Source organism: Corvus moneduloides, chromosome 5 (assembly GCF_009650955.1).
Source record: "Corvus moneduloides isolate bCorMon1 chromosome 5, bCorMon1.pri, whole genome shotgun sequence".
NCBI lineage: Eukaryota > Metazoa > Chordata > Aves > Passeriformes > Corvidae > Corvus > Corvus moneduloides.
In genome coordinates, this window is record NC_045480.1 from 29,062,408 (window position 1) to 29,078,599 (window position 16,192).

The 16,192-nt window shown below is 34.4% G+C and overlaps 1 protein-coding gene across 3 annotated transcripts in view; it reads right to left on the reverse strand.

The window, feature by feature from the left end:
- Window positions 1-16,192, reverse strand: part of SGCZ (sarcoglycan zeta) — a 420,887-nt gene that overhangs the window by 48,824 nt on the left and 355,871 nt on the right. For all 3 annotated transcript variants that reach the window (XR_004240334.1, XM_032109901.1, XM_032109902.1), the window contains exon 5: window positions 11,331-11,453. Coding sequence is in view for 2 of the 3 variants with exons in the window: in XM_032109901.1 (XP_031965792.1) it covers window positions 11,331-11,453 (123 nt within the window). In the remaining variant the exon portion in view is untranslated. The remainder of the gene's footprint in view (window positions 1-11,330; window positions 11,454-16,192) is intronic.

Here is a 16,192-nt window from a genome sequence, read left to right on the forward strand (position 1 = left end):
AATTAGAGGACTGGGCAATCACCAATCATATGAAGTTCAACAAGGAAAAGTGCCAGATTCTGCACCTGGGTTGGGGCAGTCCTGGATGTACAGACAAACTGGGGAAGGAGAGGCTGCAGAGCAGAGCTGCAGAAAGGGACCTGGGGGTCCTGGTTGATGGCAAGTTGAATATAAGTCAGCAGTGCCCTGGCAGCCAGGAGGGCAACAGTGTCTGGAGTGCATCAGGCACAGCATCGCCAGCCAGGCAAGGGAGGGGGTTGTCCTGCTCTGCTCCGCACTGGGGCAGCCTCACCTCGAGTGCTGGGGGCAGTTTTTGGGTGCCACAATATAAGACAGACATTAAACTATTAGAGAACATCTAATGGAGTGCCACAAGGATTGTAAAGGGCTTTGAGGGGAAGCCATATGAGCAGTGGCTGAGGTCACTTGGTCTGTTCAGCCTGGAGAAGAGGAGACTGAGGGGAGACCTCATTGCAGTTACAACTTCCTCGTGAAGGTAAGAGGAGGGGTAGACACTGATCTCTTCACTCTTGTGACCAGTGACAGGACTCATGGAAATGGCATGAAGTTGTGTCAGGGGATGTTTAGGTTGGATATCAAAAAAAGGTTTTTCACCCAGCAGGTGGTTGGACACTGGAACCAGCTCCCCAGGGAAGTGGTCACAGCACCAAGCCTGACATAGTTCAAGAAGCATCTCAGGAGCATGGTGTGATTCATGGGGCTGCCCTGTACGGGTTCAGGAGTTGGACTTAATGGTCGTGATGGATCGCTGGCAACTCAGAATATTCTGTCATTCTGTGAAAACAAATCCTGGCATTTTAATTACTTGCACTGTCAACTAAATTCCAAGGATTAACTTTATCTATTTATGAAACAAACTTATTTCTGATGTAAGTCAAAAAACTTGCATTTCAAATCCTATCAAGTCACAAAAAAATAAATCTTGATCAAATCACTGTCATAAATTATTCACTGAAATTCAAACAATTAAATAGAAGAGAAATACTATTTCTTCATGGGTGTTTCAGAACTGGAAAGTCACCCACATCTACTGCTTAACAAACTTCTTAAAAATATTTATTCCTATTCTTAGAAACATGTCTGAGCAATTTGTGTTCAAATCATTTGGACTTAACTAACCAAGTGACCACCAAATTTAGGAATTAAGTTCTAAGAAAGATGTAAGAGGAAGAAAGAAATTAATTCTTTACAGAAAGAGACTAGCTGAAGTCTGAAGAAACTGAAAGGGATTTACCAAGAAGGATCCTCACTCTTATTGGGCAAAAAAAAATCTGCAGGGATTGTTTACAACAGAGGAAAAAGCAGGAATGAAGGGCCATAGAGTCTATGTTTCTAAGCCTGGAATTATGATCCGGCATAAACACAGGATCACATAGCTCCTGAGGGTCAAGGCAAATTCAATCAGACTAGGGTCAAAACCAATGTGATCATCAGTTTCAAGATCATCGTTGCTAGATTGTTTCTAGTTAGATTTCAAGTAAGAGGAAAGCTTGTTTGCATCCACACAAAATATATTATGAAGATTTACCTTGAGATTCTTGTCTTATGATCAGATCTCAGAAAAAAAGAAGGTTCCCCCCAGAGAAATGCCTGCTGGAAAAAACTGGTTTGGCTGGTAGATGGGAGAATTTTAAATTGAAGTGGTAATACATAAGGAAGTTCCACTGAGTCCAAAAGACTTGTGCTTATCTTAATGACATATTTTGCAAGAAAAAAAAAGTATTCGTGGAGTAAAGGAATAAAGCTACTAACCTACTACCGGTCAAGCTGTGACTGGTGAACTGCCATGTGGAAGGGATAAGGACTCTGAAGGACTTCCCTGGAACAAGCCAGAGCAAAAGTATTAAGTGTATGTGAAGAAGTGCAGACAGCAAAGCTGGTAAATGTCTGTCACGTTTCAGCCTGCCTCTGAAAGCACACGCTGAAAGGTGAAGAGAAATCCAAGAAAGTAGGTGCTAGTTCTATTGCTGTACAAACACTTCTTGCTGGATCCTGTTTGAAAATGCATGCCTTTCCTTCTATAGCAGGGGGATATTCTACCTCTTTCCTAATGTCCCATCATGCTGTGACTTGCTCACTATTTATGGGCAGACTTCAATGCAGACCTCTGCAAAACGGAAAGGAAAAATTTCAAGAAAAAGAAAATTGCTATAATTTTTCCTTTATTTTGTTAAAGAGAAAAAAAGGAATCTTCAATTTAGCTTGAACAAAAACACTTTTATGTTAAAGTCAAAATGAGTGTTTTGTAATTGATAGATTTAATGAGCGGTTAGTAAGAGATCAAAATGGTGCAAATGCATGTACTGATGGCTAGTTTTTTGGTCATGCTACCCACATGTTTTTTCATTCTAACCAATGTGTTATAGCTTAAAAAAACCCCTTAAAGAATAAAAATAAAACTACAATGAAGAGGACTATATCTAATATGTTAATAAGAATTAAGATTAAAAAGAAAAAAATTTATTGAATTTATATTAGATAGCTTGTGACCAGACATAAAAAGGAAATATCTCATAACTGCTAAGCCTTATTCCTTTCTGTGATCATTAAGTTCAAAACCAAATCAAGATTAACCACTTCATCTTCTACAGATGATGTAATTAACTCCGAAGTAGAAAATGAAGGAAATTCTACATTCTCTGCAGTTAAAAAATTTCCCTGTTCTTTCATGTCAAAGTTTTGTGTATTTTTTGTTGATTAGTTGGTGTGGGGTGTTTTGTGGGGCTTTTAGGGTTTTTTTTGGTTGGTTGGGGGTGGTTTTTTTATTTGTTTTGTTTGGGTATTATTTTTGGTTTTGGGCTTTTTTAACTGATAGATAGCATTCCTTGTTTTTAAGCAGGTTGTTTCTCAGGGCCTCAAGACTGATATGGTATTCTCTTTGAGATTTTTTCTTCAAGCTACACAGCACCAACCTCTCTCTTCCTCAGAAATAATTATTCTGGACAACTAATCAGTCTCATGGATGTAGGTTCTATCCAGTTGTTTACTGAGCAATGGTACACCAAACAGGACTAAACTCTTTGAAGAGGACCTTGCCAGTGTGGAATAGGTGAGAAGATCTGTAGGACCTACTCCTGTTTAGACATTCCAGCTTCATATTTCACTTTCTTGTATCACATGATGCTCTTGACCTTGTGATAAAAATGTTTTCTAGCTCTTTTTCTGGGGATGCTTTTAAGTATTACTTATGATTTCTTTGAGATTTGAAAATTGACCCCTAGAAGTCAATTTGATTTTGTGTTGCTGTTGTCTTTCCCTGTAACTTTGGAGCAGGGGATGTTTTCATTTGAAATAATTTTAAGCTTTCTTTTCACCTTCACATTCTCAGTTCTTCTCCACTAATCACCAACATTTCTCACATTACTTTTTCAGCACTGTCATCCTTACAGTCTATATATCTTTTGTACAATCCTGATATTTTCTTTTTTTTTTTCTTCATAGATGTTTATCTCTGTAGTTAAAAGTCTTTCAAAGTTAAACAAGAGGCCCCCAAATATTTCAAAATGTTGTCACTAGGCCCCATACATTAGATGATTCTTTTTCTTTATCAAAAGCCTAATCTGTTTCATTTTTTTGGTTTGGTGGTCAACATTACTACATAGGTTATTTGCCCTTTCTTCAATACCCATGAATAAATAATAATTTATTTTAAATCTCAGAGCAGTTATACAGCTTTCAGATGCATCCATTTCTGCCTGGATATTGAGGTTTTTTCTTCATTCTATTTTTGTGAGATAATTTTTGTCACACATAATTTCATGTCTTTCATAGAATATGTGTTGATTTTTTACCACTCCTGGAATTTACCAGAAGTAAATTACTTATTCTGAATTTTTAAGCATTTCTATCTATACTTCTTCAACTTTGTAACACGTACATACTTCTGTACTATCTGAACCTTGAGCAAAGCTACATTGTTATACACTCTTAATTCAAATACAAAGGCTTATATATATATGGATGGTATTTTTCTGAAGCCAAAATGACGGCTTACTATGTTTGTGTCTTAGTGTGCTGAATTTAATGCTGTCAGACACTGTGAAATTTAAACTCATCATTAGCCACAATGAGAATAGGAATTTAAATTCACAATGTAGGCTGAAAGCTGCAGGCTATATTTTTGTGGGTGAAATAATTTTTTTTCTGGAGTTGCTTCTTGTGTGCGAAATTATTTCTAGCCTATAGGAGTCTGCTATGAATAAGCTCTGAAGTGTATTGCAGAGCAGACATTATTGGAATCTACGTTTTTCTCAGCTTTGCCTGCATACCTGCATACCTGCATACCTGCTTTATAAACAGACCTAGGGAAAACAGTGAAGTACAACATGTTACTGAGGGCGATCTGACTCTTCCTCTGAGTAAGGCTTTGTATCAAACTGTGACTGCCATGGACTCAAACAGTACATTCATGTGAGGATTTCTGCTACTTTCCACCTAAATTTAGAGTCAAGATCTTCCTGTTCATTCATGTAAGTTTGTAAAGTATGATGTATGTCATGACAAATGCTTGTGTAATCCCACCATGCAGTTTGTGGTAACTAAATACATTAGCTTGTGCTTAAAGTTGGGATAAAAGGTTGTTTACGGTCAGATAAAAATAAAAAAACCAGTTTGTAGTGGTTTCTAATAGAATTCAGAGAAAATGAAGTGCAGTCCCAACATGTATTATGTGTCTCACAGTAAGAGGTACATCAGTATATTCTTAGTGAAAAGTCAGATGCCTGCAATATCTCCTGAAAATGTAACAGTATTTCTCCTATTCTGAAAGCTTTACAAATTGAAATCCAAATGATTTCATCTTCTAGCACCTAATGAGAATACTGCTCCAGGACAAAGCAAAATATATTTGGCCTGTAGTGTCATCATTATATGGTGAGTATTTGGAACCAAATACTCTTTTTTTAATGAACTGATATCCTATGGCGTTCTGCAGACTGACCCTTATCTCCAACAACAGAATTTTTTTTCCAGGTATCAGTAAACCACAAGCACGTTCTTTAAGGCACAAAAAAGGAAAATAGGAATGTTGGCACTCTTTTATGATTCACCTTTCCCTCCTGTGAGTAGCTATATTTTAAAAATAGAGATGGGTCTGGCTGCTGCAATTTAAATGTGCATTTTCAAAACTACAATGCCTGAGGGCATGTGAGTGTCAGACTTATCTCAGGTTTAAGAGTTAGAAAGTTGCTACAAAATCTGAACCCAATTAATACCTGATTCGCGCATCAAAACCTTCTGAATGTTTAGTGTATGTTTTCCAAACAAGCTGTTTTCATTTGATTTAAGATCTAGCTTACTTAATAGTGGGGCAATTTTCCACTGAGCTTTGACCCTTCCATATATCATGTGGATTTGCCTGGTACCATGCAATTCAGGTACTTCGAAGTGGAACTATTTTAAATTGCATCTGTGGACTTTGCACAGTCCTTCAACAGGTAATGTGGAATATGACTGGGAATATAATGCAGACATTGGCAGGTTTTCCTAAAAATATTAATTCTTACATTGGCCACAAATATCTTGGTGTCAAAGGTTTATCCTGAAAATCAGATTCACTCTGTAAGTTTGAACCAGGCTCTGGATTGATACTGCTCTGTACCAGAACAGGGAAAATGGTCTCCACTAGCCTTGAGAAATTGCTGGCTGCATTCTACAAAGGAATAGCTCAGACAAGAACAGAATCAGCTTAAAAAAAAACCCAAACAAACCCTATTTAATAGAATTAAATAGATTACAGCCCAGAAGGAGAGGAAAGGATTAAAATGTGTCTTCTCTTGTAACTGATGCTATCATGAAAAAAAAGTTGATTATTTAAGGGAGTATTCAAAAAGTATGGATTATAGAAAGGTTGACTATCTAGGCAGGAGATTATTTTTTTTCTACCTCTATTTCAAAAGAGTGTTATTTAGCTGTTTGGATTTTTTTTTCCCCCTTTCTTTTCCTTTCTTCTGCCTGACTATATGCTGGCTTCTTCTATATCTCAGTCTACAGAACAGCCTAGATGGGTATTTTCCAGTGAAATGGCTGTAGAGGAATTGAACATGTTTTCCTGCTCTGACAGAGCTGTTTGCACATTTGTCTGCTTTCTGGTTTATTCCCTTTTCAGAAAAATTTATTTTACCAAGACTTATTTCACTTTACACATGCTTCTGAGACCAGTTCTTATTTTCCTTGACACATTTTTAAGTGCCAAAAATCAAAATCTTTCCTTTGCCAATAAACTGTTATTATCCTTATGTTGATATATTCCTCCAACAATCTACACAGTCGTCTGCAGGCTGGTGTAAGTACACACTGCTTGGAATATGAGCTGTCTGGATGCATTCTACCCTTAAATAGGAGATATAAATATATTTAAGCAATCTCCTGGATAAGAAATTTATTTATTTATTTATTTATTTATTCTCACAATTTGTAGCCTATCTATAAAGCTTTCACTTCATAGACAGCTTGGAGTCAGGTATATATGTGATTGTAATCAGCTCTGTAGTTGTACCACCAGAGTAATGCCCTGACAGGTCGTTCTTTTGCCAAGTTCTTAGACTACCACAATAATATTATCTTTCAGTCAGAGCTCCCATAAAGACAAACCTGGGCATTAAGTGCTTTCTTGAGATCTAAATAAACTTATCAGAAACCTTATTCATCACTGGAGTACATATTAATGTACTCATTTTCAGGAAACACAGAAATCCTATATATGTGATGCATTTTTGTTACTGACCGATGATGGTAAAAGAATTCTGGTTCAGTGTTCAGGATACCAAGAATTTGTCATATCTGCTTAAAGGATTAAACTTTAGTACAACATCAAATATAGTAGTTTTACTGCGTTCAGATAACTTGGCTCCATAAGCCACCTTAAAGTGATTAAATGCTTCCCCTCATCTTATGCCACTTCACTCTCCAAACTCCTGTCTGGAATGACAATCCACCCACTGAATGTGGCAAATCCAAGATCTTCTTTCCCATTCATACTGAAATTCCCCTTCAGTCTCTCAAGGCACTAGATATAAGCCTACTGTAATAACCACATACATCAAATAATAAGTTATTTTTCTGCATTTCAGTACTTGTTATAAATATTTTATTTCTACTTCTCCAACCTAATTTGCAATTCACATATATTTTCTCATAATTCTGTCATATTCCCTTTTTATAGCCATAAGCCATATTTCTATTTTATCATTTTCTTTTAACTACCCTGGAAGACCTTTCTATATTTCAATTACCTGCAGACTCCCAGTTCTGCAACATAATCTTAAAATCAAAACTGAAGGATTGATGCACTCCTCTGCATATTAATTCTGATTATTATTAGAATATTATCAGAATATAAGTATGCTGGAACCTTCTGAAGCTTCCTTGACACATCAAGGCTCTGATCTTTCCTGTAGTGAAATCAATGGCTGATCAAAAGCCATGCTGAATGCACTTACTTCATTTACTTCAGTGTAATGAAAAAGATACTTGCAGCCCTTCACATACGTTTTCCTGACACTGTTTTGCTGTCAAAGTAGATTTGACCTGTGTATATTCTGCTATTAATCTGAGAAAGTTACCAAAGAATGTACTCTATCGTTCTTTTCTGACTTCCATTTTTCTACATAATTGTGCTATTTGACAAGGAAGAAGGCTCTTAGGAAGTCATAATGATCTGCAAATTTTTTATGCCTCTTTTATTTCTCCTAGAACTGCTAGCAACAAAGTGCAAACCTTCGTACCACTGCAATTCCCCCAATGAGAACTATTTTTATGTTTGACATATGGGAAAAAAGTGATCTTCAACTAATTACATCAGCTCATACAATACAGACGTGAAACTTAATGTATGTTAAAAATTTGTGGTTCCAAAATTTATGAAGCAGTTGAACTCTACAGAACTAAAATCTTGGTAAAACTACAACTCGTGAGTTTTTAAGCAGCTCCTTATTTCTTTTTAGGGGAAAAGTATTACTGATGACATGTTAATGATCGTAATAAAAAAATTCATTTATATCCAGAAAGGACTTCAGGTCCTGTGCTAAAACAGACCATACCACACAGATATCCAGCAATAAGAGATGAAAGAAAATAATCCAGCAATTAAGAAAATAGTAGGAAACAAAATTAATTAGATTTCCTTAGAGGTAAGAAATATTTTCCGAACAATTTAGACTGGGTTATTTAGAAAAAAATGATACAACTGATTTGCTACATCCAGAAAACATAATTGGATATGACTGCAGAACAGTAATGGCTTCTGATGGAAGACCTATCTCATTTAATTGGCAAATGTCTTTTTGCTTTGCCTTTTTTAATCATGATTAATAAACATAAAATGCCATATGTGCAAGTATAACTTATATAGAAGCTATGTAAACCTGGAACAAAACAAATTACACTATAATTTTTATAGGTCTTGGAAGAGTCAGAGATATAATCATGATATTATATTAATCATACTAAAGAACGTTATAGAAAAGTGAGGGAGTTATATAGACCAAAAGAACATGTAGGAGACAACATGAGAGTTAAATTGCTGTCTTTTCTCCTTCAAAATCATAGGGAGAGAAATATCCTTTTCAAAAAGCAAAATGATTGTATAATTTGGATAGAAAATTATGAGTTGAATGGGAAAAAAGAGAGTTTCTGGTAATGAGAATTTAGCCTTAACTAAGAAAGCCACCTCAGAAGACAAGGGAGAAAAAAAACCATTTACATTGTCAAAAAAAGTAGGTGTAGTTTGACTAAAACTAGGTGAGTTACACATTCCTTAGTCCTTCTTATACAGCTGCTAATTATGAGTTCGGTTTAAGAAAAAAGAGAAAGACAAAAAATACTAACAGCCATCCATTGAAGGTTTTTATACAACTTTCTTTCATAGCATTGTCTCAGAAAAATATATGCTGACCTAGGGATTCTTAATCTTTCTCAAAAGTTCTCTGGCAGGATAAAGCTGCCTCATGATATGTGCTTGTACTATCATGAACAAGGTTGACCAGTACAGTTCTGCTACAAGAGTATCTTACAGAGATCATATTCCAGTCAAAAGAAAAATGAAATAAAAGCAAAGGGAAGCAAACTTTGAATTACGATTTAAGTAAGAGAAGTCAAAATCAAATAGATACTCTAGTTCTGTAGCTGCAGAGAGAGAAGAAGACTCTGTGATGCTATAGATGCTGTCCATTGGAATATCAGGGTGAATATAAGAGATGGAGAAAGGCGCCTGTGAACCCACCAGAAAATGATTTTATCGCTACTTGTTTCCCCAGTTCTTTAGCAATATGTTCACTTCATCAAGCCTTTCTCTTTCCTCCCTCCAAAGCTCTCTGATACAAAGCAAAATCTGAACACTTTTTCTTCTTTCCTTGAGTAATAAAGTAGAAAAGAGCTGATACAGTTAAAAGAAAAAGCAAAACTAGCAATGGAAGAATAAGAAGTTTAAACGAAACCAGCCAATTGCCTAGTTTTAAAGTGAGACACTCTTAATATAGAAATATATAACTGCAATATTGCTAAACCAAAAAGTACTACTTCTGATCCCATATTTTTCTTATCTGGGAAATAAACTGATGCCTGGATTACTACCCTGTCTCTACTATACCCTTTTCCTTGGAATAGGCTGCCTATAAAAAAATTTACAAATAAAAATGTTACAAAAAATAATCAGTGAGAAGCTGTCAACTTAATCTTTCAAGTTTTTATTAATCAACAATTTCATAGACTGACTTATGATAGATTGCTTTTAAAAGCTGAGCATTAAAAAACATTCTTCTGAATGGAAAAAAAATCATATACAAAAAAATCCCATATTACCATGGTAGTCTATCAATGCCCATGGACATACTTTGAAAATTAATTACCAAAATAAATCATTTATTGGACCCATTCACAGTGAAGTGTTTCCAAATAGACATTATTGATTGCTACAGAAGAAAATAAAATCATTTCTTTCTAGTACCATCCTTAAAAAAATACATGTGAGAGCTTTATCTCCAAATAAGCACATCTTATTTTTCTTATTTTATATTCAACTTTTGTTTTATTTCTTCTTCTATAATTCCTTTCCTATATTCACCCCAAGGCACCATGATAATAAAAACACAAGCTTGAGAAAAATAAACTAAAGAAAAAAATTCTGGTTGATGTTTGACATTATGATTTCCTGCCAGGTTTCATCAGTCATATCATGCCATGTAGAGTAATATAGTCTGATTGGTGCTGCTCACAGGGACTCATCACTTTTCATCTGTTTGCTGAAGAATTTAAAGATATCACACAACCTTTGGATAAAATTAATTCTTATGGTGCCGAATGTTTGATTAAAAAATAATGATCATTATATCTAAAACTTATGATTGCATTTCTCAGTGGCGGGGAATCTAATTCTTCATTTGCACGATGTTTTATTTTTTAACTTATGATAGATGTTTGCCATTTGCACGATGTTTTATTTTTTAACTTATGATAGATGCTTTGAAATCTTCTGTGTCAATTATACGTTTAAGATTAATTTTCTCAGCATTTAGTATTATGACCAAGTTTGAGCCTTAGCAGGATTCAGTATGATTCTCTTTTTCCACATTATGTATGATGGGGCCCTGCTTTCCTGAAGATTGCTAAACACCACACTACCCATGGAAAGCAATGAATTACTTCTTTGTTTTGCTTTCCTTCTGTGTGTAACTTTTGCTTTACCTAATGAACTGTCTTTATCGCCACCCATGAGGTTTTTTTTTTTGTTTTCACCCTTCCAATTCTCTCCCCCACCCACACTGGTGGAGAAGGGAACCAGCGGTAGTGTAAAGCTTTATTGCTGGCTGTGGTGAAACCATAACAGTAACCTATAATTCATTATAAGCTAATATAGCCAAATCAAGGCATGGTTTTTCAGCTGAGCCTCATGAAATAAAGCAGAATACATACCCTTAATTCATGTGGAAAGTAGACTTGATATTTTGTATACAGAAAAAACAAAGGTCACCATATGTAACAATAGTTTTTATCATTTTGAAGGAGCATTACCTAAACAAATGGCACACACACCACAAAACAATGCTTAATGGTGACATATAAAAGCCAAAACAGTGGTAAGTGTGATTTGTACCACAGTTGATCCTGCAGAGTTCAAATTCAATTCTAACTTTAGAGGAATTGATATTTAGATTATGCAGTATCTTTTGGTTGATCAATCAATCACTGATAATGAGAAGACTTTTTTTTTCTCCAGTGGATTAAAATTTTTAGAAGATTGATAGTTTAATTACTACTAAAGATATTAATATATATATGTTTACATCAATTTAGAAACTTTAATATTACCATACCCGTTACTTTCAGTCTGTCAGCTCCGATGACAATCTCATCTTCATCTGCAGAAAACAATACTTTTCCACTGCCACTTGCTCTCACTTCAAATCTCTTACACTGAGCTTCCACAGCATCAGCTCCTGAAACCAAAGAAGTGATTGTTACATCTAAGATATTTTGTAAGAATTAATCATTGGCATTCATGGAATATCCAAAACATATTGAATACATGATGCTTTACTAAAATATTTGGCTTTCTATAAGCCTGATAGATAATATGCTTTATAAAATACTGTTAAAATAATTTACAGAAATAACTTTGAAAACATCTATTTCAACATTACGTGGAAATCAACAGTAAACTTTAGAATGTACTTAAGCACTGAGATCTTGAAATGCCAATTCAGACAGAGCTTTCTGGGTTTTCTTCAGTTTAAATTGCAGTTTCTTGCCAATGAAAAAATAAAGATAACGCATGACCTTATTCCATTAAGACATACAAATCAACACAGCAGAAAGGGTTGTTTTCATTCAGTTCTACTACAAACTTAGACAACAGAATAACAAAAATCCCACAACAAAGCACCAAAACAAACAAAAAACATGAACTAAAATATCATAATTTATGTTGTATTTTATGAAACAATATTCCCAAATGTCCCAAAGCTCAAAAACCCTAAAATAATTCTGAAATTGTACAGATAGATGGAATTGATCTAACTGCAATAAAGAAAGTCTGCAGATATTGAGACTTTTAAATTTACTACGCTTTTCAATTTACAGGTCTTATCCTTACTCTTCAGTGTTTTGTCTACTAAATTGTTTCCGAAACTTTTATTTTATTAACAAGTGAAAGCAAACATCTCTTCTGAAAATGGTTTTGAAAAGCAAGGAACTGCATATGGCACAGCCAGATATAAGGCAAGGTGCACTATTTCAGGGAATAATTATCTGAAATTTTCTCTTTGATCTCTGATTAGTTTTGTAATGCATTACTGGAATCAATCTATATGGGTAAAAATTATGGGGAGGGCATTGTGGACAAAGAAATTAATGTATGTTATCTCAGTTTAACAGCCTGGTTTATAAGGTTGTGCAAAACTTCTGCCTCCATAATATGAAAGATTTTAGTTCAATATGCAAATTCATGGTATCAAAATATATAATAAGGAATTTAAAAACTGTGATAATGAATTTTGGTCAAGGAATTGCCTTAGCAGCCCATAATTTGCAGAATCAATTTCAGCAAATCATATCTGCTTGAATAATGCATACTTCAGTCCAGAGAATCACAGAAGAAAATCTATCTTCTAAATTCTGTTTGGAAAGGTAATTTCTATCAAACACATGACTATAAGAAAAGCTGTTTAGCTTTGCTACTCCTTACTGTACTACTGATCTACTTCATACTAGACATGGAGTTGTCTCTGCTAACAGTTTTAATCAGGTTCAAGGGATGTCCATGACAAACTCTTTTCTCATCTTGTGTTCAGGAAAACTATTTATTTGTAAATTCAGTTGTATAATTATCAATTAAATTATTATGTTTCTGTGAAATTTCTTTGTGTAATCAAAACATCTCCTCCTACTTTCAGATGAACTTATGTTTGTAATGTAAAAAACTTCTGGCTGTTTTAATTCATGAAGGAAAAAAATACGAAAAGGAATTATCAAAATACTTGTGATGATGCATTTTGTTGAATTTAGACATGTCGATTCTGTAAATGTTTCTCTACAGCTGAAATTTTTAAAAAATATGTTAATTAGGCTTTGTTTTGAAAAAATACAAAATCATTGTAAAAACACACCGGCGCAGATTTCAGGTAATCTAATGTTAGCCATGGGATAAATGCTCTATCTCTCAAACATTTCAGAATGCTCACTGAAAAAAGGTATAACAAGTCTAACAGTCCATCAGGTAATTGTAATCACAATATATATTCATAAATATCTCTCTAATGCAATTCATCCATTACCCCTAAATACTTTGCAAAGGTGGGTGATGTCCTTGACAGTGGTGCCCTGCAGACATACGTGAATTATTTGTTCAAAATGCCATTACCTAGTGATGCATGTTAGCAATACAATTGCATAGGATGCTCTATTCTTTTGCACTGTAGTCAGTCTGTGGGACATGGATGACGCTTCTGGCAGCTTCTCAGAGAAGCCACCCGTGTAACTGTACCCTCCCCAAACTACCTGAACCTTCCCATGCAAACCAAATGCAGGAAGTTGGGGATGCCCTTATCCTGCAACCATACTTATGGTTCAGAAAACCAAAGGATAATTGCAAATAACTTAATACTAAATAGTTTCATCTTTATGTAAGAGCTGATGATAGCTTAGCCACCTAAAAGTAAGTGGCATTGTAAATACTGTGACGTTGATAATTTACACCCGTCAAAGTTGTTAGCTCTGTAAGGAAGAGAAATTAACAGAAAATGTGTCAGAAATCAAAAAGAGAAAAGACCTGACACATTCTTACTCATTATATATCACTGTAAGTGACATATCATGTTTCAATAACTGCTTTTTAAAACTTATGATGCATTTAGTATAATATAGGTTTTTATGAAAAATTACTTAACAATGATCTAGAACTTTGACTAAGAAATGCATGTATTTTAGATGTTCAGCATGTGTGCTGCTTCAGAATCACATTGCATAAAAGCACACATAGAATTCAGCTATTCCAAAGTATCATCACAGGAAGTAAATAAATTTTAATGCTAAAATAAATGGGCTTTTACTTCATGTTGCAATCAGGACTTAGTAATTGGTGTTCCTTGCTTACTGCTGAAATGGTAGCTAGTGTATTCAAGGTACCTGAGAGAGTACTAAAAAACATAACACATGTTAAATCTGTCTCTTTGACATAGAACCAGGTGAGAATGTTATAAAACAGGTTTTGAAAAGTTAAGCTGCCTACAGAGTAATCAATGCTATCAAAATGGAATTCTGTTTCATTGCATTTTCATTTCCCAGTTGAAATAGGAGCAAGCAGTTGCATTTACAATGTATTTGGGTATTATCTTCTTAGTTGTAAAGCAAATTGCTCTGTTCCAAAAACACTCCACAAACACGCACATCTCATAAAATGTCTGAATCTTTAACAGCACTACTAACAAAAACAATGCATCAAGTCTTAGAATATCATGCATGAACAAAGGAAATATTTTGAATTTCTAATCTCAAACTTGTAGAGCAATCACTATTTTCAGCAAATCATATCTGCTTGAATAATGCATACTTCAGTCCAGAGAATCACAGAAGAAAATCTATCTTCTAAATTCTGTTTGGAAAGGTAATTTCTGTCAAACACATGACTATAAGAAAAGCTGTTTAGCTTTGCTACTCCTTACTGTACTACTGATCTACTTCATACTAGACATGGAGTTGTCTCTGCTAACAGTTTTAATCAGGTTCAAGGGATGTCCATGACAAACTCTTTTCTCATCTTGTGTTCAGGAAAACTATTTATTTGTAAATTCAGTTGTATAATTATCAATTAAATTATTATGTTTCTGTGAAATTCCTTTCATTTAAAGTATATAGATGAAAAATATATGTTTCATATTCATACATACATGGCATGTAATGATGGTTTATAACACATGCTTGTTGCACAGCAGTTGTATAATTGAAACTGTCATTAAACCAGCTACATTTAAAATGGTTCAAAGCCTAAAATTGTTCATTTTGACTATAATGAAGTTGCATTAAATGAAAATGTTGGGCAGTACACACAATAAAAATACAGAAAATAATGGTTCTTTAATCTGGATTAACAGTACTAGAGAATAAATTTCAAAACAAGAACTGTACTGTTTTGAATTTGTAGAGATTTTGACTTACTCATTAAGAAATGTCATAGTAACGACATGAAGAATGTGTGTTCTAACATTTTGCATTTTAAAGTCAATGATGACTTACAGTCATTATGATTCAGAAATACTAACTAGAACCACTATTAGGTATGATAATAAATAGTAACAAGAACTTGCCATCTTACAAGGTTTAGACATGACTACAAACACTAGCAGCTGTGTCTGATTTCTCCATCACCTTCCATGTCCACCCACCACACAAAAAATTCAGACACAGAAAAAGATAAAAAATCAACAACCTTAAATTAAATATAGGGATTAGAATTCAAATGAAATTACTACAGATTGATCCTTGTAAATAGTAAACATAATAAAGTTCAATATATTTTCTTCTGGTTCTTCAATGAAAGATGGGTTATTTAAAATTTATTACATGCTGAGTTTATCTGGATGACAAAGTTACTTTTATGAGAATGTGTTGATGCTTCTGAGATTGGAGATAAAAGAGATAAAGCATTTTTAATGAAGATTCAACACTCATCTGTGTCTAAAATCAATATTTGTGAAGTGTATACCTAGATAATTTTTTTTTAATATTCATAGGAATGTTAGACATTATGTTTTTTTTTACTACCAGAGATCTCAAATAAATTTCAGTGAATGCAAGAGCAATAATGCAAATGAAGGATTCATACCAGCTGAATAGAAGCATTGAGGAATCAAAGATTCACAGCAATCAGAACATATTCTGTGTTTCGTTTGCTGAGGAAGGGAAGGGACCACCTTCATTATATCTAAAAAGCATGAAAGTAGAAGGTAAAAAACCCCTTAGCTTAGTTTGTCAATAGTTGATGGCCATGCTGTAGAGATGTCAGAAAGCTACTGCTTCTAGGAGAGGTTGGTCTTTAAGGTTTCCTAGTCTGAATGATTCTCTACTCAGACAAGGGAAGCTGGAGCAAGTGCTAGGCCAGAAGAAGCAAAGCACACATTTGTTACCCTTTTTGAGAGCAAACAATAACAGCTGTCGACAAAAATTATTAGCATAGGAATAA